The sequence below is a fragment of the Lycium barbarum genome, chromosome 7, assembly GCF_019175385.1.
Source record: "Lycium barbarum isolate Lr01 chromosome 7, ASM1917538v2, whole genome shotgun sequence".
NCBI classification, from domain to species: Eukaryota; Viridiplantae; Streptophyta; class Magnoliopsida; order Solanales; family Solanaceae; genus Lycium; species Lycium barbarum.
The window spans coordinates 130734509-130760983 of NC_083343.1; the positions used below are offsets into that span (position 1 = coordinate 130734509).

The 26475-nt window shown below is 35.0% G+C and overlaps 1 protein-coding gene and 1 pseudogene across 8 annotated transcripts; both read right to left on the minus strand.

Moving 5' to 3' along the window:
* Window positions 1–2223: 2223 nt before the first annotated feature.
* LOC132604432 (TMV resistance protein N-like) lies at window positions 2224–8937 on the minus strand. 8 transcript variants are annotated; one of them, XM_060317930.1, is made up of 9 exons: window positions 6192–6364; window positions 6045–6114; window positions 5596–5648; window positions 5266–5372; window positions 5148–5169; window positions 3868–3957; window positions 3589–3771; window positions 3056–3142; window positions 2224–2617 (listed from the first exon to the last, which is right to left on the minus strand). In XM_060317930.1, exons 1-6 carry the CDS (start codon window positions 6195–6197, stop codon window positions 3925–3927), a joined length of 291 nt encoding a protein of 96 aa, XP_060173913.1. In that variant the 5' UTR covers window positions 6198–6364; the 3' UTR covers window positions 2224–2617; window positions 3056–3142; window positions 3589–3771; window positions 3868–3924. The 8 variants fall into 8 exon arrangements, with proteins under 8 accessions (XP_060173913.1, XP_060173917.1, XP_060173915.1 ...); XM_060317934.1 differs by lacking the exon at window positions 5148–5169; XM_060317932.1 differs by lacking the exon at window positions 3589–3771.
* Window positions 8938–13192: 4255 nt separating this feature from the next.
* Window positions 13193–25603, minus strand: LOC132604433 (TMV resistance protein N-like; annotated as a pseudogene).
* Between the last annotated feature and the right edge of the window lie 872 nt (window positions 25604–26475).

Sequence of the window (26475 nt, forward strand, 5' to 3'; positions counted from 1 at the left end):
GTAATCTATATGTGTAAACTTTCAGTGTATATGCAATGGTCTCCCTTAGAATATTAATGGAATGTCTTTTACCATGTAAAAGATGTTGATCATTTAGCGCGCACCGTCTCTCCCAACCAGCATTACATCCATTTTCCCGGTAACTTTTCAACAAAAGCATTTCCTCGAACTTCTTTTTTATTTAATGAGGAACCAGACTTTGGGTATCAAGTCCGTCAGTTAAACACTGAATAGCTGAATAGTCATTGTTCAGAATCTAATGCTAAACCAACGAAAAAATAACAAAAAACGGAGAGAGAGATAGAGACACAGTGTGGGTTTAGAAGAGGGCTGCAGCGAAGAGATGTAAAGGAAGTGTTCGCCGACGCAATGAAGAGTTACTTGTGTCTAGCTGACTATAAGACTGCAATAACAACAATATATGTACTGATAGAATAAGTAGTAAAAAGAAAACAATGGATTCAAAACTCATCTTTGCAGCTGCAATATCTTCTTCTGCTTCTTTAAGCCGTGAAAGCAATTCACCAGCTGCTTGTACAGCTTCAGCAGTATCCCTGAGTTGGTTCTGAAGCTACTTGTTTTCATCCCTAAAATAGTGCCTTTCCTTTTCCCTCTCCACTCTCAGAGCTGAAATTTCTGCAGCAAGAGCATTTATGAATTTAGATTCAGCACCTCTTACTCCTGCTTTTGTGGCTGCTTTTTTAACATCCTCTATACCAACTTGGACCTTCCTATATGCCTTGCAAGCAGCTGAATATGTCCTCCTTCAAGTTCAGAAAGAAGTTCAAAAGCACACGTAATAGAAGTTCAGAGCTTCTTTGAAGACCAATAGGGTCCTCTGAAGTCTCAAGGTTTCCTTGTATTTGGTAGGGCAGTGCATATCATCAGCAAATGAAAAATGTGAGGAATCATAGGCCAGATGGAGGCAAAGCTCCAGTTAAAATGTACTAAATTAGTAGGAAAATAAAATATTCCACTCAAATCTCACCAGTCTGGCCATTTGAGTATTCAAGAGGTCACAAAGTAATTGAAATGGGCGAGCTTCTAAACAAATAGATTATAATGAACTCAAAGTTCAATTCAGAAATAAATGCCATACTGGAATGGACTTTACACACTTATGAACCTGAGCATGCTTTTTTTAATTAAAATATGGAGAGTAATCAGAATACAAACTGTTCCAGAAACTGAAATTTAAGACATGCTAATAAGTGAAAGATTCAAAAGTTGATTCCTTCATCACACAACCATTTCAGAAAACTTTTATCACTTAAAGAAGTTGGACCATATAAAAAATACATGGATGTGAATATCGCAAGAGAAAGGTCATCAGAAAACTATGATGTAAACCTGAAAATTTCAAAAGCTAAACAGCAAAATGACATTGCAGCAAGAGACTCAACGCCACGTAAGGGGTGTGCAAGTTTATTGAACGTTGGTTCAAGAGCTTGACACAGTCCACACCATGGTGCATAGATCAAACAAAAAGATGTTGAATTGCATACTAAAATTTTGATCCCGCAGTTGATTACAAAAACCAATGGACAAAAGTTTGAATCATTTGGAACGATTTCATCAAAATTGTTCCCAACCACGACTTTCACATCAGCATCATTCTGTGATAATTACAGACACAGAGTTGAATCTGAATATTATGATGAGCTAAATTAAAGGTCAGAAGGAAATTGCAGCTTACTGTCTCAGGAATCGGATCTGATTTAAAGAAAGGTTTAAACTTGTTTTCCAGAAATTACTCTCCAAATGCCTGAGGAATAAAAGATAATAAACAAGTTAGTCCATAACTTCCGACCAAAATTGGAATGCACCTAACAACCCATTTGTAACAATCTAACCTTTAATCTTCTCGAGTGTAATGTCCGGTCAAATCTAAATTTCTTTCAATCATCTTCTTCTGTATATCCAATGACCTACACGAATTAAATAAAGAATCCAGATAAAGTTGCACATTCAGTAACCTAGGTTTCCAAAAATCTCATAGTGCCCATCATAATGTGGAATTATTATAACGTGTGGAGCCTCACCAGTAACTCAAGAATAATCTGATACTGGTCTTCCAACTTCATATGACCATGGCAAAGAGTACTGGTCTTCCAACTTCATATGACCATGGCAAAGAGTACGAACTGTTACTCAATTGACAGTCCCAAAAAGTAAAGGGATCAAACAATTGGATATTTGGGAGTAAAATAATGGATAGTTAGTAATCACTAATCAGGTCCTGTTACATAATTTACTTGAAAATTAAGAACTAATGAACAGAGGAAAAAAACACTCAAACTTTAAACCAAAACCTTACAATTCATGATCTCGAGCCTTGATCAACCTACTCCAATATAAATTGTTATAAACTAATTAGGAGGGTTCAACCTAAAAGACTTACATATTAGGTTATAACACCCATTCAGTCTATGAACCCCTTTTGGAACCGATTCTAATAGTATTTCTCTACCGTACTATATGTATTAGAGCAATGACGGTGCTGTCATACATTAGAGGCTGAATAAAGCTTCATTGCCTTTCTCTTGAAAAGTTTTGCAGCATCTCGAAATGTTGGGAACAACTTACACGTACCATTTGCTGTGGCGAAAAGTAAAACCTGCAAAGAATATAGGGGACAATCAATACATTTTTAACCTTATTACTAGACGAGGAAGATGGGCGTCAAACAAAAGTCATAATAGTTAAAAAAAATGATCTACTCTTACCAGCTTCTTAGTTGGACTGGCAGATTACAAACTAAGCTGCTATAACTTTGATCTTTATAGTGAACATAGAGTCTTGCAAAATAAAAGTTCACTTACATCAACTATTCACAGAGTTTGTCTATAATGAGAACTATTACTTACATCAACTATTTATAAAATAAAAGTTCATTTACATCATTTTTTTAGAGTCAAAGGTGACCATTTGTATTAACCATAACTTAACACCTAAAAAATGTTTTAAGTTAAGAACTTTACAGAATCATACTTACAGCAAAAAGTCAGTGCCCCTATTCAAAAGCTAAAACTTATTAAAAAAAAGGTTCACTTACATCATGCTTCTGGAAATTTTAGCAACATCAACTAATGTTTGCACAAATTGTTTTTTCTTCTTTCTGGATATGACTTCAATGGCAGACCTATCAAAACCCGCATATATAACGTGTGAAATACCAAAATCAAAAAGTCATCAAACTTGAAATTGAAAAATATAAGGTCAGCCTTCTAAGTGAAAGTTTGATCTCCCTTTTATTCCAATCAACAAATCTTACATTGAAGGCAAGAAGTAATCTAAATCATATCGTTATATTACACAAACCAACGTATACATACGACTTTATTACCACGAAAGAAAGAAAAACCAAAATAACAAACAGCTAGAAGTTGGACTTATATTTGTTCTGCATATACCCAACACTGTGCATGGAAGCAGATCAATAACAATTAAAATCTCTTCCATATGAGAAGTACATAGGTATTTGAGTCATTAAATAAGATCACAATGTCAAAATTTTGATGTACTAACAATATATACCAAATTTCTCCTATGCTTAACAATCATTCATTACTAATGCAGTATCGGTACCTTTCGAATTCTTGAAAACACGTACTCGAATACCCTAGGCGTCATCCCACAAATTCGAATACCCTAGGCGTCATCCCACAAATTACACTATGTAATCTGGTGCTTCTTTAGTAAAAGCTGTCACTAAGGGAAGCTTGTTGGCAGAAACAAACTTAGCAATTGCAGATTTTCTGAATTGACCATCTGAATGGCAAAATGAAAAAGACAATAAGGATGTCTCCCTGTTGAGACACGATTCAATTCTAGTATCTAAAAATAGAGATAAAAGGAGCAGCTAACCATAGTGCACCACTTTCTCTATTGAAGGGTCATATATATTTGTTGCGCCGATTATCTTCATTCCATCACATTAAAGATATAAAATGAAAGCTGCAACAAGGAGAGAAAAAAATTTCAGAACCTGGAAGACATGATCTGCTACATACAATCCAAGGTAAAGAAGTAGAATCCAGAATATCCCATTGGCACGCTTCTATGGCTTTTTCCTTTCTTCAGAATTTCCAAATGTGAAGTCATATCTAATAAAGGTGTCATTTAACAGCTTAATCTCTTTCCTTCTTCATATTCTTCAGGCATGTTAAATTAAAATAGCAAATAATCAAAGCAGGAAAAATACACGAGAACTAAAGAAATTTATTTGAAAACTAAACCTGGCAAATGATACACAAGCTAGCTATACAATTGAAGAGCTTAATTCATATTAAAAATTTCTAAGAATGTATGAAGTAGCTGGATGAAATTTTCCAACTAATACTTGACCGAGTAATAAGCTTTTAGGTTTGAAAATAAAGTAAGTATATTGATTTAATCCTATACCCTTTCCGGTTTCCAGTATGTTCATTACACTTTCACTTGTTTATGGATTTGTTTACATGTTTCTATTTTATTCATCACTTTCCTCCACTGATTTCATTACTTTCTTTAGGGTGAAAGGCATGAAATAACAAAGGATACACAGAGAAACCCCAAATACACTGAAAAATCCCAAACAGCAGACCAAAACAGTAGGCAACAACAGCACCTCAACAAAAAGCGCAACCAAGTCAGAAGTCAAGCAATAACGACTGTGACTCAAAAAAGAGAATATAGAACCAATAGTGCTGATGCACCAATTCTAACTTCTTAGATAATCTAGAACCAATAAAATTTAGATATTAGTTGTTATACTAATGTGTTTGCATCCAACATAATGACAGTAACTTTATTTATTTCAACAAAGATGTGGCACTCTGATGTGGAATTCAAGGAAAATGGCAAATGATTTGACATCGATAATATATATATATATATATATATTGATGAGCAATCGTGCACTTCACATGGTATATATTAGGATCAGGACACAAAAATTACTGTTTATTTCAAGCAACCACCCCAGACCATTGCTTTTATCATCTAAAATATTCACTTTCTCATCTTTTGTTTTTTTTTTCTCCAGGAGCCCAGAAGGCTAAAAGGTGAAAGAGAGAGAACTCAATATTGAAGCTCGCATAGGAAATTTATGAGACATGTGCATTAATCTAATCGCCAAATCGATGAAAAATCCATCTCTGACATACTTCAGCTTGGTTAAATGACAATCTGCATATAGAAAGGAGTGCCAAGATTCAAGTTCCTCAGAAAGTCCATCCAATATATTGCAATTACGAATATCAAATTCAGTCAAGGAGGACAAACCTGTACTTGATGCAAAACAAAACCATTGCTGCTTGATCCACCTTTACATCTTCACTCTCGTAGCCCGAATGTAGTCCTTGTATGTTCCAGTTATGCTCAGCAGACGCCTGCGAAGTAGAAGTTCATGATGGCTCTAGTTACTCAAGTACCCTGGAGCATCCAATTTCAGTTTGTTACTACATCTCCTCCCGTGGAACTGGAAAGAATTTGGGACTTTGCAGCAGGACAAGCAGCAGTACTTAAAGGTTAAAATTCATTTCCAAATTACTATGAATAAATTTCATTTTGACTTTGGAAATCCTGATAGGGGAACCAGTTGCTTAAAGATACCTTTGCAATAGGACAAGCAATGGTACTTAGACCATAAATGGAATATAGCCCATCTGCAGCAACAAAAAAATATTTCATGCGATCAAGTACACTCGAGACACATAGCACGAATCTCAAGATAAAATCCATGTATTTATCTATAATAGTATAGGCTATCATTTTAAAACAATTTCCAGCGTCCATACTACTACAACATCCAAGGGGAAAAATTAAAACAAGTAGAATTGCCCTGTTACCTGAGAATGATATCACCAGGTACCTTGTGTTTAGCTATACTAAAAGAGACACAGGAGAGGCCTAAAGCGACCCAAAAAAAATGAAGAACGACCATAGCAATATCAGGCACCTTTCTCGACAAAATGGTAAAAAGAAAATGAAAATAATGGAGTAACCAAACTTTTAATGACAAGAGGATTCCATTCCGCTCTTGTCAACAAATGCTTACTTACATAGCTCCACGCACTTCGCTTTGATCATTATGTCTTCTTTGTTTTGAATATCTGATTGGATAGATGCTTCCTACATCAAAGAAACATGAAATTAATGGTAAAAATACGTATGAATACCAGAATTCTCAAGATATTTTCAAGGCTAACCTCCATTTTCTCCTTTCAGTGACACGTTTTTGCTAGCAAAGGAAGAGGTTTCTCAAGATCCAATCAAAATCATGCGTGCTTGTTGGTGAAACAAGAGCAGCTAGTCTCATCTGTCCCTACTATCTTTCTCTTTTTGTTTCTATTTCTCTTTCTTTTTCTTTTTCTTTTTCTTTTTTACTTTCTTGAAGCACAGCCCATTTTCCTTGATGGGCTATCACAAACTCTAGTCAGCTCAACATTCTGAGATTCATGTTCCTTTTGAACTGCCATTGCTGCTTGATCCACCTCTGCATCTTTATTTTCATTGCCCAAATGGAGACCCTTGTCTGTTGAAATTTTATGCTTAGCGTACTCCCGCGAACTAGAATTGAGTGATGGGTCTGCTTGCTCAAGTACCACAGAGCAGCCAATTTCAGTTGTCATTGCAGAATCTTTATTCTCATACTCCAGGTGAATTCCCCAACATACTTCCTGTTCCTGTAGGTTTGAAGATATCTCAAACAGGTAATAATCATTTGGGTTCTTCCCTTCTTTATTGTCAGAAGCATGCCACAATGTTTCAAATGGTATGTAGACGAAACACGTGACAGGATCCACGAAACAACAATTTTGGATCCGATACTTCAAGGAATGTTTTCTTTCAGGATCAGATTTGCATACCAATGTAGCTACTAAATTCCAATACTCGCTATTAGGACCACAACATATCGAAAAACCCATGAATTTATCGGTATACCAAGATGGGTTCAGATCAATTGAGACCAAATTTGGTTTATAAACTGATAATTGAACAACTCTAGAATTCTCACTTCGGGAAAATAAATGAGAAAATAATCCCTTTGGTGGTAATCACACTGCAACATAAATCATTATTAATAGAAATCGATTTAACAAGAATATTCAACATTCATATATGTGAGGGAGAGATAAAAACCTGGATGCATGTCCTAATTAAATGTTGTGAGGACTTCCACACATTAACTTGTTCCCTTGAGACAGTTCCGTATTCGGTTTTTTCATGACCACACCATGATATTGAGAGCCTACGCAACTTAACACACTTATTCAGAAGATCTCTGATGCTCTTCAAGGCTAAATGATAATCTGCAGATAGCTTCCTTAAATTTGGGGGTAGCTCTTCTGGCAATTCATTAAGATTCTGACAGAATTGAACGTCTAAGGTTTCAAGCCCTAACAGTTCTTTGATGCTTTTGGGTAAACAAGAAATATTGCTTCCACTAACATCCAAACTTTCCAAAGATTGTAAAGATCCTAAATCCTCAGGAAGTCCACCCAAAATATTGAGATACCTAAGTTTGCCAAGCTTGGTGATGGACGGAGGTGGTTGGGAGATTGCAGTTTCTCTTGCATCAAGTGTCTCTAACTCTTGCAATTCACCAATGTTTTCTGGAAGCTTCTCTAGCTTTTTGCAGCCACGAAGAAAAAGACATTGAAGATTCTTCAAATTACAGAGATTGTTTGGTAGACTTACGAGATCTTCACAACCTTCCAGATTGAGCTCATTGAGGCCGCTCAGATTCCCAATGGATGAAGGCATTTCTCTTATCCCAGTTGATTTTATGGTCAGTATCTTTAAGCAATGCATATCTCCGTTGAATTCTGGAAACGTATCTAATTTTGGGCAATCACGCAAATTCAAAGTAGTAAGCATTCTGCAATGTCCAAGAGATGGATGGACCTCTTCTAAATTCTCACATTTATTTAACATTAGTGTCTCCAAGTTTAGCATATCACCAAAATTAAGGGTTTCTGTTAACCGAAGGCACCCCCTTAGAGACAAATGATTCAAATTGCCCAATCTCTGGATCCATAAAAATACAAAATATAAAACATAATGTTTCTATGAAATATGCAATTCTATTTTGTGGGCAAAAATAAAGAGAAGACAAACCCACCAATTCTGGAAGCTTCTTAAGTTTGTGACAATCAGACAAATCCAATTGTCTAACTAGTCTGCAATGTCCAAGAGAGGGATGGACCTCTTCCAAATTCATACACCTATCTAAATCTAGTGTCTCAAAGTTTGGCAAATCACCAAAATTAGGAGTTCTTGTTAACCCACCGCACTCGCCTAGATACAACTGCTTCAAATTGCTCAATCTCTGTTTCCATAAAAATACAAAATATAAAACATAATGTTTCTATGAAATATACAATTCTAATGTGTGGGTAAAAAATAAACATAAGAGAAACCCACCAATTCTGGAAGCTTCTAAAGTTTGTAACAAACACCCAAATTCAAAGTACTAAGCATTCTGCAATGTCCAAGAGAGAGATGGACCTCTTCCAAATTCTCACACGCCCAGAAATTTAGTGTCTTCAAATTTGCCATATCACCAATATTAGGGGTTTATGTTAACCCACTGCACTAGCTTAGATCCAAACGCTTCAAATTGCTCAATCTCTGCTTCCATAAAAATACAAAATATGAAACATAATGTTTCTATGAAACCTGCGATTCTATTTTGTGGGTAAAAAATAAAGATGAGAGAGACCCACCAATTCTGGAAGCTTCTTAAGTTTGCAACAACCACTCAAATTCAATTCCGTAAGCATTCTGCAATGTCCAAGAGAAGGATGGACCTCTTTCAAATTCTCACTCTCCCATAAAATTAGTGTCTCCAAATTTGGCATATCAACCGCAAACAGCTAAAACAGAACCCAATGCCAAAAAGAGAGTTACTGACCTTTTTCGGGTGCAACGAACAAGGTGCGGGGGGTCTCAGATCTATGTACTACAACATGAAATTCTACGTTATTCCTTAACTTTCTTGACACATAATTCACTTCATAATAGTAGATGATATGCGTTCTAGTTGAAATACCCCTTTCAAATAAAAAAACACCATGTACACATTCAACAAGCACAAACTTATGGTTTCAACTAAAAGAGTAAAACAATAATCATATTCAATTCAATGTGCACACACAGTTCTAGAACAGACATTTAACACTGATACATTAAGCCAACTTATAACGTCATTATCCCATTTAATCGAACCAAAGACTACCTCTAACACAGTACAGGGCTAAATCTCAGACTCAGAAGACAAAAAAAAAAAAGACCAGATTAATACATCCCTACACTAAAATTCAAAGCTAACAACATTTAAATCTTGCTATAAACACTACGCTAATCAACTTATCTAACTAAAATGACATATAAAACATGCATAACCATAAAATAAACTAAGCTAACATATAATCAACCGCAAACAGCTAAAACAGAACCCAATGCCAAAAAGAGAGTTACTGACCTTTTTCGGGTGCAGCGAACAGGGTCCGGGGGGTGTCTCGGATCTATGCTCGAACGCTACAATCTCCGAGTTTGCATGCACTCGGATTCAAAACATTACAGAGCAAAAGAGAATAAAAAATGTTTGATATTTTGGATCAATATCAAGAAACAGTGAGACTGATGAAGATTAATATTTTCAGGGGAATTGAGGCAACTAAAAAGAACTCCCTCTAAACGAAACTCGAAGCCAGCATTTATAGGGGTAGAAACATCTACGTATCCGCCAAGGAATCAAGTCAAGCTTAGTTCGCCTTACATAACAAGGGACTTTTAAAAACATGCAAAAGATTGGTCATTTAAGCTTACGAAAGTAAATCTCTCCAAAAGATGCTAAATCTATCTTACTCCAAGTCATTCTTCTAAAGTCCCTCCGCAAACCTAGCGTTCTTTCTTAATGCAACCATTCTTGGTGATCTGTCCGACTGTATCATGAGTGTTTGCAGCAGATGCGGGGAAGGATAAATTTGGCGCAATAAATCTTAGTCCCTTAATTCCTTGGCTTTGCAGAGGAACTTGATTGGCAACTTGCAGATAAACTGCTTGATTATATCTTGGTATTGGCATGCAGGCCGGAGGTTGATTCAAAACAAACTGAGGGCGAGCCATCGACCTCAGAAAGATCCTACCGTTATCCAATAGCTTTTGGACACTCGTGTTGCCCTCGGTGTTCAATTTAAGTCAACCTCTTGAAGGAAAAATGAAATATTTGGTAAGCGTTGGGTTAGGTGTGATTAACATGAGACAAGAAAGTGGTAACGGATATGCCTAAGAAACTTATGGATCGAAACTTATGAAGGATACGTTTTAAAAGAAGGTATAGACAAGCTTGGTCTTGAACACATATTGGTGCTTGTTTGGATATATGGGTGATATTTGGCACAAATATCATGTTTTGTGTCATTTTACATCCTATTCCTATAACTTTTATCGCTTAATTCATGAGGCAATCGTCGTATTTGAACTTATGTCGTTATATTTCATGTGTACAGGTACGATGATGACAAACAATGAAAAATTGCGCTTAAAGTGAGTGATTTTGGAGCATATGACGATTAGATGAGGTGACGAGTCGAAGACCATAAGTGATGAGCTAAAAGAAAAAAATTGAACTGAAGATCTCGGTTTTCATCAGCATCGCGTGAAGAAAGCGGACAAAATCAGCTCCAGGTATTACTATCAGGCGATCCTTCCGCATCGCGGAAGGAAAGCGGGAGGCCTCAGGACATTGTGCTTTTCATCCGCATCGCGGAAGGAAAGCGGGGTTCTGCGCAGCTTTTCCGGTTCGACTAGGATTAGGTTTACTTATTTTTTTGTGTTTACCCTAGACTATATATAGACGTTTTATTAGCTGAAAACGGTGTGCTCGGATTATTCAAAGACTTGTAAGCCACCGTTCTATTTTCTCTCTCTAGGTTTATTTTATTTTTCATCTTTTTTAACCCTAGATTATTCATGAATTCTTTTGTCTATGATCGAATCATGAGTAGCTAAACTTCTTAATTCTAGGGTTGTGGCGAAAGACTTGAGAGTTGGTTTGATGACAATTATTATCTATTGATTTTCCATAATTTGGGTTGCTTATTTATTCTTGATCTTAATTGTTTGATTATCTGGCCCATAGTTAGACACTATCTGTGGTGCGCGAATTGGACTTGAGAAAGGGAATTCACGTACGTAATAAGAATAAATAGAGTTTGTTCAATTTAATTGTTTCGCTACTGAGGATAGAGATATACCCTTTAGCCCTACTTAGTTGAATACGGAGAAATAAATGTGTTCTTGTTACCTCTGATGACCATAGAGATATAGGCGTTATAGTAACATCTACAGGCTTGTGAGTAGTTCGAGAAAATATCATAAAGTATAATTAACCCGTCAACTAGTAACTCAGGAAATAAAATAGGTGAAATTGTCCGAAGATCAACTGGATTGTCGAAAGCCATGACCCTAGATCTTTCTCTCATCTAATAATTCTTACAATCTTTGTCAAGATAGTCCCAGTCACAAAAACACCCATCACAAATTGTTTACTTTTCAGTTTTAGTTTAGTACAATAAACATCTTGATTTTTACTTTCTTGAATAGTTTCATTCGAATTTGAATTAGCTTAACAGTAGAATCTAAGTCTCTGTGGGATCGATATCTGGACTTAACAATCTATATTACTTGTACGACCACGTATACTTGCGTGTGCGTTTGGGACTTTAAGCACAGTTTTCCATTGTTTGTCAATCATCGTCCAGCTGAAGAAAGGAGCTTTGGAAGTTTACCTTATTATTATATTAAAAGGGGAAAGGGTTCCAAACCTATCTGACTAATAAGAAGAAAGGGGCGTTCAGCCACATTCTTGGTTGTACAATCCAAATTCTCAAAGAAAGCAGACACCCATCCGCATTCATTTTAACAAAAAAGACCTATACACATGAAATATAACGACATAAGTTCAAATACGATAATTGTCTCATGAATTAAGCGATAAAAGTCATAAGAATAGGATGTAAAATGACACAAAACATTATATTTGTGCCAAATATCAATGGTTGAGAAGCTCGAGATTAAGATAATTGATAAAGAAAATATGGTTAATCGAGCGCATGAGAATTTAACTTAATACATCCAAGGGTTGCATATGACTCTAAAATTATTTTAGCATTGGCGGGTTGCAAAATGTCAAGGATAAGAGACCTATGAGATTGTCCCTCGACTTGCATGCCAAAAATTGAAATTAATGGGTGTGCGAAGATAAATCTCGGCGACCCAAATTAAGAATGGCGCGATTGAATGAGTGAAGACTCCGCAGAAGTAAGGTACTTGAAAAGTCATTCTTGAACAACTTGATGGAAAACGTTGAATAAATTTCAACAAGTGTCATTTGATAGATTGTGCAAATAAATTTGGACATCTACCAATTTATGAAGCGATAAATGCTGAAAATGATAGAATTCGAGAGTATAAGTAAAAGTTTCATGACGTAGATTGAACGCTAAATAAATCCTACGAGGCGCAGAACTAATGAAAGATCATACCCATAAAAGAAGGACTTGGAATATTTGAGAAGATAAAAGCTCTAGAATTCAAACTTAACGCGAGACCAATTATTTGACACTTTTTAGAAGCAAAAAATAAATTTGATAAAAAATTAGAACAGACTATTCCCGTTAAAAGACTTGGAACGATAGGAATAAGAATTAACTCAAGTGTTGGCAAAAGAAAAAAAATTCGACGCTAGTTCATGGACGCAGAAGTAATCAACTAAGAATTCCAAAAAATGTCATACTTTGTAAAAATAAGAGATCATTCTCGGAGAATGGAGGGATAGGCACTATGAATGTAAACAATCTTAAAGGTGCTCTAGAATCACTAAAGTGCGCTAAGCGCGGAATAATATTATTATTTTTTAAAAATTGTAAAGATGATGCATAAAAAATAATTAATGAACTATGCAATTGTATGTCAAAATAAAGAGATAAGCAAATGTGAATTCAATTTTTCTTCTGAAACAAAGATGATGTTAGTAAATATCAAGTAAAGCAGATAGCAAGTGAATTCAAGAGCATATTGGAAATAAATTCAAGCATATTGCAAATCATAATACGAGTAAGCAAACAAGGTTCATAATACAAGCATTCACACGTCCTAATATACAGGGACCTCTTTATGCCAGAGGTAGGCCTAGCGTATATTTGAAAGACGAATGTGCCATTATATATCTTCTCATTGCTCTTTATTAATTAAACAATTCTATTCCCAAAATGAAGTACAAGAATAGCTTTAAGCTTTATTACATGCCAAAGAAAAAAAAGAATTCCTAATCTAAATAAGCTAAATTCATCCCTTCATCGCGTTCAAGGTTCTTCCTCCAATGATTATGTGTGCCAAGGAGATTTTTAATTTCACCAAACTTGCGATCTTCATGACTATCTGCATCACAAAAAGGTTAGTCAAACTCGCCCTCCTAAATTTTAATTAATTTAGAACAATGGTCCACATTTGGCATAATCAACCTTCAAATAATGCACATATAATATGATAAGCGTCGCTTGGGGGCGTGAACCCACTTGGACAGTTGGGTAAGGTTGACTAATAGACTTAATATACTAATGATATTAAGCCTCCTAAGTTTAATATGCATGCCCTTAGGAAAAAGGTGTCGTTTATGCTCTATCCTAGATTTTTCTAAGATTTAGCTTCCTATGACACAAGGCTCTCCCAATTGGACAACTTGGAAGTGGAAAGTCCGTGACTGTCGACTGCACCGCCGATCGACTAAATTCACAAGATCGATCCAACTAGAGGGTGATTTAAGTGCACGGCCGCGAACAGCGAAACCGCTTTAAGTGTGTGAATTTTTCAGAAGTGGAGGAAGTATGAACGGAATGACAATTAAGGAAAGCAATAACACGTTATTACATAGAAAATTTCACATAAGGAAATAATAAAACAATAATTAAAGTCACTTAAAAGCACATAACAGAAACAATAAAAGCAATAATAAAGGCAAAATAAAGAAAAACAACCAAAACATCCAACAAATTAATTATTAACCTAAATTGTTACCTAAAGTCCCCAGAGTCGCCAAACTATTATACCGCATTTTAAAAGGGTCAAATCGGAGTACTAACATATTGATGATTCGTAATTATTTAATTTAAGGAGTCACCACTTAATTATTTTAACGGTGAATTAGGACACCTAATTATTCCGTTAATGATCTACTTAATTAATGTGATTATAAGTACGGATTCTTATTTATCCTAAAGGAAAGGGATAAGGCATCCTTTAAGATCCGCTAACTACAATTAACCGGCCAAACTCAGGTTAATAAAACTATATCTTTACTAGATGATTCAAAACCTTTAAAAAATGTAGTAAAAGATGTAAAACAAAGTCAAATCAAACTTGTTAAAAAGGTGTTAAGACAATGGCTAGCAACATAAAGAAATCATTCTAGTTGAAGAACACTTTCAATGCTTGAATTTGAGTCTCAAGCCCGACACATTTATATAACTTTAATGGTCTTTCAAAACATGAAAATATTATACCCGTATATTTAAAACTCCATTATTTTAAAAGCTTGCTTTATTCCAGGGTAGTGAAATTGAACTCTTAATTATTAAGGAGGACCATTTTAGATTAAGGCAACAGATTGTAATTTTATAGTCAAAGTTCGTTTGGGATGTTGGAAAAGGCTAGGGTAAAAATGCCTAACTGATTTCAAAAGTCTTTTAACAAAATAGACGTTATACTCTATAAATAAGTACCTTATTGATAATTAGAATAGAAATCCCCAAGGACTACATGAAAGACCTTATTTCTAATCCTATGTTATCATGAATAAACCAAACAAAGATGAGATAAATACAAAAAAAGAACACACACACAACTGAATCAATAAGCACAGCAGTCACATAGACGCTAAAGGAAGAGGAGGATGACGCCATAGGCGCCCCCCGAGGCTTGTCCTCTCGCTATTTGGTGCATTCTAAGGAAGATAGTGTATGGTGACACCAAGCGTGGATATATTGAGTCTCATAATGAGACTCCATTTTGCGAGTCCCGAATCAAGACTCCGTTTGCTCCGAAGTGTACATGTAAAAAAAAAAGATAAAGATTAGGAAGGGAAAAACATATGCAGTCGACTAATAAGAATGGATTCGTGTAACAATTAAAATGAACACAGAACACTCATTTATCTAACCCTCAGAAGAGGCATACAAAGATTGCCAAAACACAGAAAACTTCATTCTACACATATCATTTTATATCAAGTACACATATAACAGTCCATGATCCTCATGATGTCAAGTTTGCAATTGAATCTCAAGTGTATACAGTCTCAAAAGCAGTTTCATGTTCAACTAAGTACATAGACTATATGAGAGAAGCAAAGGAAACAAATTCATACTCAAACTCCAGGCAGAGACACATACAAGAGATGATTGATATGCTCAAATGGAATTCTTATGTCAGAGTAGGGCAAGGGAGCATGCACACATTCAATCCTAGATTTTAACACAACTCCGTCTTAGGGATGATTAAGAAAGGAATGGCATAGAAGATACTTGGCATGAGAAATATTGCTTCAGATTTTACTCTCACAGTATGAAAGTAGGTAACATGATCAAATTCAAAGGGAAAAGGGGAAAGGAGGATCATGAAATCAAGCAAACACCTCTTATGTCATTAGTTTGTACACTTAAATTTTAGTTCAGCATTTTTTAACTTAAGCTTGCAATTCAGGAGAAGGAAAATGCACAAATGGCCTTACAAACTGCATAGTTAGCCTATTATGAAGTAAGGGAATCCAAATAGCAACCAATTTGTTCACAGAGTCTTAAACAAAAGAAAACAACTTAAAGGGGGGGCTCTACAACCTTAAAATTTGCAAAGAGGAACCCTAACAACCAAAGTGTGCCAAGATGAGGCTGAGTAGGATACTCAAATCCTCTTCTGAGGCCCTTTAGTCCTAGGACATCACTCAATGCTATTCCCAAGTGAGTGAAGCAGTTTACACAAACTATACTTTATCCTTTCTGTCCTTTGAACACAGAAGCATGCTTGTTTTATTGTTTTATAAGACAGTTCAAGAAAAATGGAGGACAAGGCCATTTCTTCCAGTTTTTCAGAGGCAAAGAGTCAAGCGATAAAGAGTCCCAGACTTCTATTCAAATACATAGTCTTATCTGGGACTCTAGATCAACACACAATCCCTAGTGACCTCATACATAAGTAAACAAATAGTTTAGCAATTTTTCTCAAGGAAAAGTAGTCACGACAAGTCAAAGAAGGAATGAAGAAAGGGAAAGGAATCATGTCCATATAGAACCCAAACTTAGAAACTCTACATGCTCATAGAAATTTCGGGTTTGGCAAAGCCAACACCCCCTGTGCAGTGCAATTCACATTCAAAAGGTGAAAATTGAACACAATATACTACAACATGAATTCTACGTTATTCCTTAACTTTCTTGACACATAATTCACTTCATAATAGTAGATGATATGCATTCTAGTTGAAATACCCCTTTCAAATCAAAAAAACACCATGTACACATTCAACAAGCACAAACCTATGGTTTCAACTAAAAGAGTAAAACAGTATTCATATTCAATTCAATGTGCACACACAGTTCTAGAACAGACATTTAACACTGATACATTAAGCCTACTTATAACGTCATTATCCCATTTAATCGAACCAAAGACTACCTCTAACACAGTACAGGGCTAAATCTCAGACTCAGAAGACAAAAAAAAAGACCAGATTAATACATGCCTACACTAAAATTCAAAGCTAACAACATTTAAATCTTGCTATAAACACTACGCTAATCAACTTATCTAACTAAAATGACATATAAAACATGCATAACCATAAAATAAACTAAGCTAACATATAATCAACCGCAAACAGCTAAAACAGAACCCAATGCCAAAAAGAGAGTTACTGACCTTTTTCGGGTGCAGCGAACAGGGTCCGGGGGTGTCTCGGATCTATGCTCGAACGCTACAATCAAGGAGTTTGCATGCACTCGGATTCGAAACAGTAACAGAGCAAAAGAGAATAAAAAATGTTTGGTATTTCGGAACAATATCAAGAAACAGTGAGACTGATGAAGATTAATATTTTCAGGGGAATTGAGGTGGCTAAAAAGAACTCCCTCTAAACGAAACTCGAAGCCAGCATTTATAGGGGTAGAAACATCTAGGGTTTTGATGGGCGGGAATTTGAAACAAGAAATTCAAAGTTGAGTCAAAATTTGTGTTAAGCTGAACGTTGAGGTTTCATTCATGTGATTTGCTTCAGATTTGTGCCCTAAATGGACCGATTTTCTCTGGCCTTTGAAGATTTTTACGCGTCCATATTCATCGAATGGAAAAGGCTCTGAGCAGTGCAGGTTTGCACGGAAATGGAAGGACAATCTCTGTCCATGGCTAAAGAGAAAAGGAAGGAGGGGGAGAGAGAGAAGGGGAAGGGAAAAGAGAGGCGCGTCGGATTTTGGGGTGTTAGGTTTTGGAAAGATGAATGAGGGACATGGGCCGGATCAGCTGAAGGGTAGTGGGCTGGTTGTTTAAAATGGGTAGTGGGCTAGTTTTAACGAATTAAGCCTTAGCCCAAATAGTTTTAGGATTAATTATGGGCTGAATTAACATAATCATGCGGGGAATGTGATATAATAATTTAGCCACTAGCATTAATAAGGTGTAATTTAATGAAGCAAGAATATTATTTAGTTTATAGCTTATTATGTAAATGAATAAGTAGCAATATACGATGTATTAATAAAGCGACTGTTCCTAATAATAAAGTAAGGACGAAAATAATATATTTAGTTTATTAACAATCATTAGAAGCTCAAAAGAATGAGTGGGAATAAGGAAGGAACAAAATTGGGTGTCAACAATCCCCCCTTCATGTTCGCTAGTTAGAGTCATATTTTCACCCAAGAGCTTGCAAATGACGACTTGTACAAGCCATCTTAGTCCATTTGTCTGATACGATGTTCCAACACCAAGAAAACAAGCAGCTTCAAATCGATGACGGTATCTTTGATATATAACTCGTGCAATTTCTGTCTTGCCTATGCCGCCCATACCCCAACAGAGCGAACATCATTGATTCCATATCTAATAATGAGGTTACTTTCTCAACCTGAGATTTCATACACACTAAGCTTTCGGGGAAAGGTGAAATAACTTGAAGCGACTTAGGAAATATGTCATCAACTAGCTTCTTGATGCAATCTGCCTCATCCTCACAGTACAGTGAAAAGAATCTCAGAGTCAATTAAACAGAAAATAAAAGACAGAGTTGTCACAAACTAATGTCTAAAACAAACACATAATAATGCCACAAAGGTAGTTTTTTTTAAAAAAAAAAATCAACTATTATGAATTATAAAAAAAAATAAATTTTTAAATCTAATTACATCATCAAACAAGCACATACTCAAGGTCTGTCCATTAATGTTGTCATACCCCATTTTAACCGGGTTAAAGTAGAAGTATGACGTATTGGAGATTCCTATGTTTCTGTTTTAAGGAGTTGCCACCTAATTATTTATGGTGAATTAGGACACCTAAAGTTTATTAAAGTTATGTTTAAAGTTAACTCTATTTAAGGTCTGCGAAACTTAAGATTCTAGATAAGGGTTCAGTTAGTCTAAAGGGAAGGTCTTAGGCACCCTTTTAAGACCCATTAACAATGATTAATCGACCGGACTTACAACTGATTAGGCTAAGTGTAAATATAGTATTATAAAAAAAATAGCTTGTGAATGTGACTTGTAAGTTATAAATGGACTGTAGATTTGTAAATGCTAAGGTTATAAATAGAAATATAATAATGCCCTTTAAATAAAGTTTTATAACTAATTTAAGGAAGGGTATTTTGCAAAAAATAATATATAGGCAGAAATCTTTTGCAAATAATGAAACGCACTTTTGAGTTTTAACTAAATAATTACTTTTATAAGGGGGCTGAAATTATTAAACATTGGAATCTGAAAATGAGAGAAAGGACGTTGGGTTATTGGTTTTAGTCCTTAAACTCCAATCATATTCCATGTGAGAAAGAAAATTATTATAGCTATTGCTCTCAAGGACATGTACTATTATATGTGCTAAAATTACTCCCTCAACCACTAGTTATAGATGGGATTAGTATGACTAAATAAAATCAATTGTTGGTTCTTTGTTCAACCCGCATCACACAAGCAAATAAGCAAATAGAGACAAATAATCTACACAACAAAAACAAATTAGGAACATTTAACCAAGGTCCATAACCCATGCAGTTTGAAAATGAAAAGGATAGAAAACAGAGGCATAGACGCGGTAATTTCCATAGAGAAAACAGCGGCGATAAGCGACATCATCTCATGGATGTGGCAGCAAGGTTGTCAAGCAACTCGAGGATGTTTGGGATTCGAGATTTCCAGTTCATGCAAACAAAAGAAAAAAAATAAGATTAGAGCAGTGGCATGATTCGAGATTTTATAATTGGCAATTAATCATAACAGCAATTACAATACCCCAAACCAAACAGATGACTGATCACATATCCTCCTCCTGTGATCAAGCAACAATACATTTGCGATGTAGAGACAAAAAAAAAAGATGGACAAACGGAAAAGCGTGAGGTGCCTTACAGGTCTAAGACAAAGGATCAAAGCACAATTACAAACAACTAAACAAACTACTTCTCAACTTTAAAACTCATCTTCCAAATGATAATCAAGTAAAGGTATGTTCTAAATTTTGAACCTGGCAAAACAGTTTTGCTAATTGTTAGCTTGTTCCCCTAGTCGAACCAACACCAAATAAGCCAGTTTAATACTCATCATTAAGTTACAGATGATTATATTAAACAGGAATCAATTCTCAAACGTGGACTCAATCATAGTTTTAAGAATAAAAAGTTCGAAGAGAATACAATTGAAATGTAACCTATTGTGATCCAAACAGAAGACTGCTACATTTATTTGGGTTTAAATACAGTAAAGGGAGAGTTATTGACATTGCCAAATACCTGGTTTATAGGTGCTACTAAAAGAATCACAATTGCTAACATATACATTTGGCATTTAAGAACAGCAAGGAAACTAGGGACAAACACATATATAAACTGAACAACTATGGTCAGTACCAATGCATTACAGGCTATTATGTATTGCAAATGAGCTTACTAGCATATAAAAGCTTAGATGTTTAATAGCAGGGTGCAAGCAACTTTGGAGTATAAAGATGGCACGAGAAATGACCCTTTCAGTTAAAATTAATGAAGCGACAATAGGGGTGGAAATATGCAGAATTCATATGAGGCCAGCAAAGGAAGAGACAACAAACAGCAGTGGCAGAATTAGTACAGGGGTTGATAAATTTGGGTTGTTAGCAGGGCAAGGCACAAGTAGCAATTATAACATATGAATTGGCAGACATTTGAGAGTATAACGTGATCTTAATGAGTATATTGCAGTCACTTGAAAAAGAAACGAAGGCTGGAAAGATTCAAATAAAAAAAAACAGCGAAGTAGAGCTTAAAGAGAATGTTTTGGGACTGGAAGGTTGCAATGTCCAAGAGAAGAATGGACCTCTTCTAAATTCTCACACCCCACTAAACTTAGTGTCTCCAAGTTTGGCATATCACCAAAATTAGGGGTTTCTGTTAACCCACTGCACCAGGTTAGATCCAAAAGCTTCAAATTGCCCAATCTCTGTTTCCATAAAAATACAAAATATGAAACATAATGTTTCTATGAAATATGCAATTCTATTTTGTGGGTAAAAAATAAAGATGAGAGAGACCCACCAATTCTGGAAGCTTCTTAAGTTTGCGACAACCATGCAAATCCAATTTCGTAAGCATTTTGCAATGTCCAAGAAAAGAATGGACCTCTTCTAAATTCTCACACCCCACTAAACTTAGTGTCTCCAAGTTTGGCATATCACCAAAATTAGGGGTTTCTGTTAACCCACTCCACCAGGTTAGATTCAAAAGCTTCAAATTGCCCAATCTCTGTTTCCATAAAAATACAAAATATGAAACATAATGTTTCTATGAAATATGCGATTCTATTTTGTGGGTAAAAAATAAAGATGAGAGAGACCCACCAATTCTGGAAGCTTCTTAAGTTTGCGACAACCATTCAAATTCAATTCCGTAAGCATTCTGCAATGTCCAAGAGAAGGATGGACCTCTTCCAAATTCACACACTCCCATAAAATTAGTGTCTCCAAATTTGGCATATCACCAAAATTAGGGATTTTTCTTAACCCATGGCTGAAGCTTAAGTCCAAATGCTTCAAGTTGCCCATATACTGCTTTCATACAAAGAACAACATATGAAACATGATGATTCTCCGGAATTCAATTTTGTGTTGTGACAGAATTGACGGAAGATAAGAGAAGGTTGTGACAGAATTGTTTTGGGAATACATAATTATCTTAAAATCTAAATATATATTTCTGCTCTTTTAATTTACAATGCAAATAAAAATATCCTCAATATAATTTTTTGGCTTAAAGACCTAAAACTAATGGTTGATTAATTATCAAAGAAAATCCAATTTCTAACCCACAATTTATCTATTGTTAATTCTTACAGTAATAAGTTGTTATACAATTAAAAATCTTGTGAAATCATCGAAAAAATCCAATTTCTGATTTGGGTTTTTTGTTTACGCTAATGAATTTGGATAATATTAGTCTTTTAGCTAATGTTTGAAACATAGTAGAAACGGAAGAAAGAAATTCACGTTATTAGTTGGCATGTGTAGTGGTACAAGACTGTCCATTCATTAGATAGATGTACCACTAGTAACTTCAAAATAATCCTTACCCAACATTGGATAGATGTTAAACTTAGTGTCGTGGATACACTGACCAATCATTACAAGATGTAAACGAATTAATATATGTCACCCGTCAGGCTTACCATCTGCAAGTATTACATTAGTGTTTTATAGGAAGGTATTTACATTACTGTTAAGCGGACTAAAAGAAAGTAAATCCTGTCGAGTGCTCTATCAAAGGAGCATATGAGCAGGTTGTCGAATTAATACAATGGGTTCAAAAGTATAAAACCTCTTTTTTCGAATATTAGAAATAGTATCAGTTGTTATCAGATAGGAGCATTTTTGGCCCTGTTCCGAAAATTAAATATTTACAGGGCTTACATCGTGATGGAGTCCTCAAGTTCTTATTAGGTAGATATAATAGCAAGAAGTAAATTATACAATGATACTAACAATTTGCTCGGAATTATTATTTCATTGTTTTGTAATAGGACTTCGCAACAAATTCCAGTTGATATCTAATTTTTTGCAAATTTTGAAATCCAAAAGTTAAAAATATTTCACATAAAAACTATTTCTTTACTATTCTCTGTGATAAAGTACTTTATTTTAGTTCGTGAATGTCAACTTAGTTCGATTCCACCTACATATTTTGAAGAATTAATTGGGAAAAGAAAAGTTGATTGAGAGAAAGGGAGAGATTACCATTTCGGTAGGGCAAAAATGTCAATAACCTTGCATAATCAACAAACGGAGTGATTACACTCCGTGCAAAAACTTGTAGTTCTAGTTCCATTGCACCTAAATATTTTGAAGATTTAATTGAGAAAAGAAAGAAGTACGAGCTGCTAGAGAGAGGGAGAGATGATATGTTTACTTTTCAAGTGAGTGATTACTAAATTAATTTTTTTTATGTTAATTGTGTATATCAAAGCACTTATTTTGTGTAGGATTTCGATCGTGGAGTGATTAATTCATGTGAATTAAGACTTGCAAACAAGAAAAAAAAAACTAGAATTTTGTTGTATCGGAGAGAGAGAGAGTGCACAAGTATACCTTTGGCATTGGCCAAAATTCGACAAGACAACTTCCTCTTAAACAAAGCACAACCAGTTGTGATGGTTCAAAGTTCTCTAGCAACGAAATTGAAGGATAATCATCCCACTCAATAAACCGCAAGCTGGAAGGAAGATAAGTGATATCACAAGTTCCTTTACGAATTATGAGTACTTGTAAGCTTTGCATCCTCTTGAAAATATTGCTATAATTGACAGGATTATCTTCAAAATTGTAACCTTCTGGGATACATAGGCTTTCCACATTTTCTGTTAGCTGTAAAGTGAAAAATATATTTAATTGCTAAGGAATAAAAATGAAACAACAAAAAAAAAAATTAACAGAACTAAGAGCTTATGAAATTATTAATTACGTTAAATATTGCTTACCAACTTTCCTTTAAAAAGGTCGTGAACCTCCTCAGGAAGCCATATTCTGCTGTTAGGGTACTCTTCCCGTATGACATTTTCACCCATTTCTCTTATCATACTGTGCATCACGATGTCATTATGTGTGTTGATGGATAACAGAGATTTTTTGACAAGGTAATCTATTCCTATCAGTTGAAAACCACGACTCTCAGTTAGTAGTTCCACAGCAAATTTAGGACTATCTCTCGCGCGTATAATATCTACAAATACAATATCTAGAAATAGTTTCTTCTCATATTTGTCCAGTCCATCAAAACTAAGCCTGAGCTTTCTCAGAATATCATTGTCAGGGATCTTCTTCAGACGATCACTTATTTATCTCCAGTGCTTTTTGTCTTGTCCGTAAAAATAAGAACCCAAAACTTTAAGAGCTAAAGGGAGTCGACCAGCATAGTTCACCACTTCTCTTGAAAGTTCCATAAAATCTTTCTTTGGTGATTTTTCTCTAAAAGCATGCCTACTGAACAATTCAAGAGCTTCATCCTCAGTTAATAGTTGGACTTCATACACGTCATCCCCAACATGACTGATCAACAACTGCTTGTCTCTTGCTGTTAAAATAATTCTACTACCCCTGTCAAACCTCTCTGTCCCTCCAACCAAAAATTCCAGTTGTTCTCGATGGTTTACATCATCGAGAATGAACAAAACTTTCTTCCAGCGAAGCATATTCTCTAAAATAATCACCCCTTCGTGTTCGCTAGTTAGAGTCATATTTTCACCCAAGAGCTTGCAAATGACGACTTGTACAAGCCATCTTAGTCCATTTGTCTGATACGATGTTCCAACACCAAGAAAACAAGCAGCTTCAAATCGATGACGGTATCTTTGATATAGAACTCTTGCAATTTCTGTCTTGCCTATGCCGCCCATACCCCAAATCCCTATAGAGCGAACATCATTTGATTCCATATCTAATAATGAGGTTACTTTCTCAACCTGAGATTTCATACCCACTAAGCTTTCGGGGAAAGGTGAAATAACTTGAAGCGACTTAGGAAATATGTCATCAACTAGCTTCTTGATGCAATCTGCCTCATCCCTACAGTGCAGTGAAAAGAATCTCAGAGTCAATTAAACAGAAAATAAAAGACAGAGTTGTCACAAACCAATGTCTAAAACAAACACATAATAATGCCACAAAGGTCGTTTTTTAAAAAAAAAAAAAAATCAACTATTATGAATTATAAAAAAATTACATTTTTAAATCTAATTACATCATCAAACAAGCACATACTCAAAGGTTTGTCCATTGATGTAAATTACAATTATAAGTTAACTAACTACCATATACGTCTGTATTTCCTTTTTTTATCCGTCTATGTTTCCCTTTTTAGTAAAAGTATAGATGATAGACAAGGAGTTTAAGAAAGAAAGTAAGACTTTTGAAACTTATGGTCTAAAACAAATTATAAATATTTGTGTGGTTGTAAAGTATTTCATTAAGGAAAAAAGGAGAAGCTTTAAGTTAAATAGAAATGTATCATTTTGTTTTAGTACAAACTAAAAAGGAAAGTATATCACATGAATTGGGACAGAGGGAGTAAATGTGCGGAGTTGCAGCTCAAAATTTGGTCCTTTTTCCTTTTGATAACGAGAAACTCGAACAAAAAAGAACGCTTACTTGAAATTTTTTAAATGATACCCTGATATTTCCCCTGCCTCCCCAAATGCATCCCTCCATCTTTGAACCTTCTCCAAATCATCTTTGTACTTTTTCTCGTGCTTGGAAAAGGATTTAGCGAAAGGGGGATTTTGATGACGCACATCTGATGGACTGACATCATAGAAGACTGGAATCACAATCTGCTCCAATTCATTTTTGCACTTTATGATGTGTGCAAGCTCCTCTAAGCACCATCTTGAGGATGCATATTTATTGGAAAATATCACGACCGCGAATCTAGCCTCCTCTATGGCTTTTAAAAGTTCACTAGAAATTGATTTTCCCGTTTCTAACCGCTCATCATCTTTGAAAGTTTGGATTCCTCTTTGTTCCAGAGCATTATGAAGATGACTCACAATGGTTCTACGTGTATCTTCACCTCTAAAACTCAAAAAGACATCATACTTGCAAACTTTGGAAAAAGAAGCATGAGACATTGTTGAAGAATATTGTTAAAGACTAACAACCAAATTCTCAACTTTGTCTATGGTGAGAAAACTGACATATTTGGGTTGTTTTGGTGCTTAATAAAGAGTAAAACTTCACCTTTTTCACTATTCCTAGTCAATGTACGCTACCTTTTCCATTATTTTCAGAAATTAAGCCATTGGTCAAAAAGGAAGAAAAGCTGAAGTTCGAAAAGACGAAGAAAACAAATGAAAAGGGAATCAAAGTGAACTAAAAGGAAGGAAAGAAAGACATTCTGGTGGAGTTATAATTGAGGAAGCTAAAGTGTTATTTCTAATACTATACATCCTTTCATATTGTGGATAACTTAATAGCCGTTTGGACATGATTTGAAATTATGGTTTAAAATTATGTTTGGACATGTAATTTAGATATTTTAAGTTATATTTTCTCTAGACATAAAAACCACACAAGTTGTGAAAACTATCAAAACATTTCCAATTCTTATGCAATCTTACCAAATGAGCAAGTCAGAGTTCAATAACAAAATTAATATGCTAGTAGAAGGCCTTTCTAAAAAATACAATATCAATTAATCAAACTTTAGTTCAATAAAAATGAAAATTTAACATGAATAGTAATGTAACTAATTTTTAATATAATACTCCCACATGGTACGAACAATATCTTCATGCCGAGCATGCATATTTAAATAATTGTTAAAAATATTTACTAACTTAAGGTCTTTTTTTACAAAATATAAACTTATGGGTCAAGTTTTATATTCAAAATTTTTGAAACCATGGTTTGAAACCATGTGATGAAATGCATGTCAAAACGCTGGTTTTATCTCATAATTTCAAGCCATAGTTTCAAATCGCATGTCCAAACGCCTACTAAGTCTTTAGTCTTATATGTAGATGTATGGGTTTGTAGTGGGTTATATATATGTATATATATAGTAACAGAAAAATTGGTTAAGCAATCAGTGATAGTGGTTCCCATAATTCGAAGTATTGTTTAAGAACGAAAATTAGAAGAAAAAAATGCAAATATACAATTATATTGCATTTGAAATTTACCAACTGTTTATCTCTCTTTTCTCAA

What these genes read in the sequence shown, in the direction of transcription:
- LOC132604432 (XM_060317928.1), bottom strand. Translation starts at nt 8,206, where the DNA reads ATGAATTTGGAAGAGGTCCATCCCTCTCTTGGACATTGCAGACTAGTT. An exon ending in TTAAGAAGCTTCCAGAATTG is followed by an intron (nt 8,014 to 8,107) that starts GTGGGTTTGTCT and finishes TTATGGATCCAG; the next exon opens with AGATTGGGCAATTTGAATCA. An exon ending in TAATTAGGACATGCATCCAG is followed by an intron (nt 7,046 to 7,125) that starts GTTTTTATCTCT and finishes TTTATGTTGCAG; the next exon opens with TGTGATTACCACCAAAGGGA.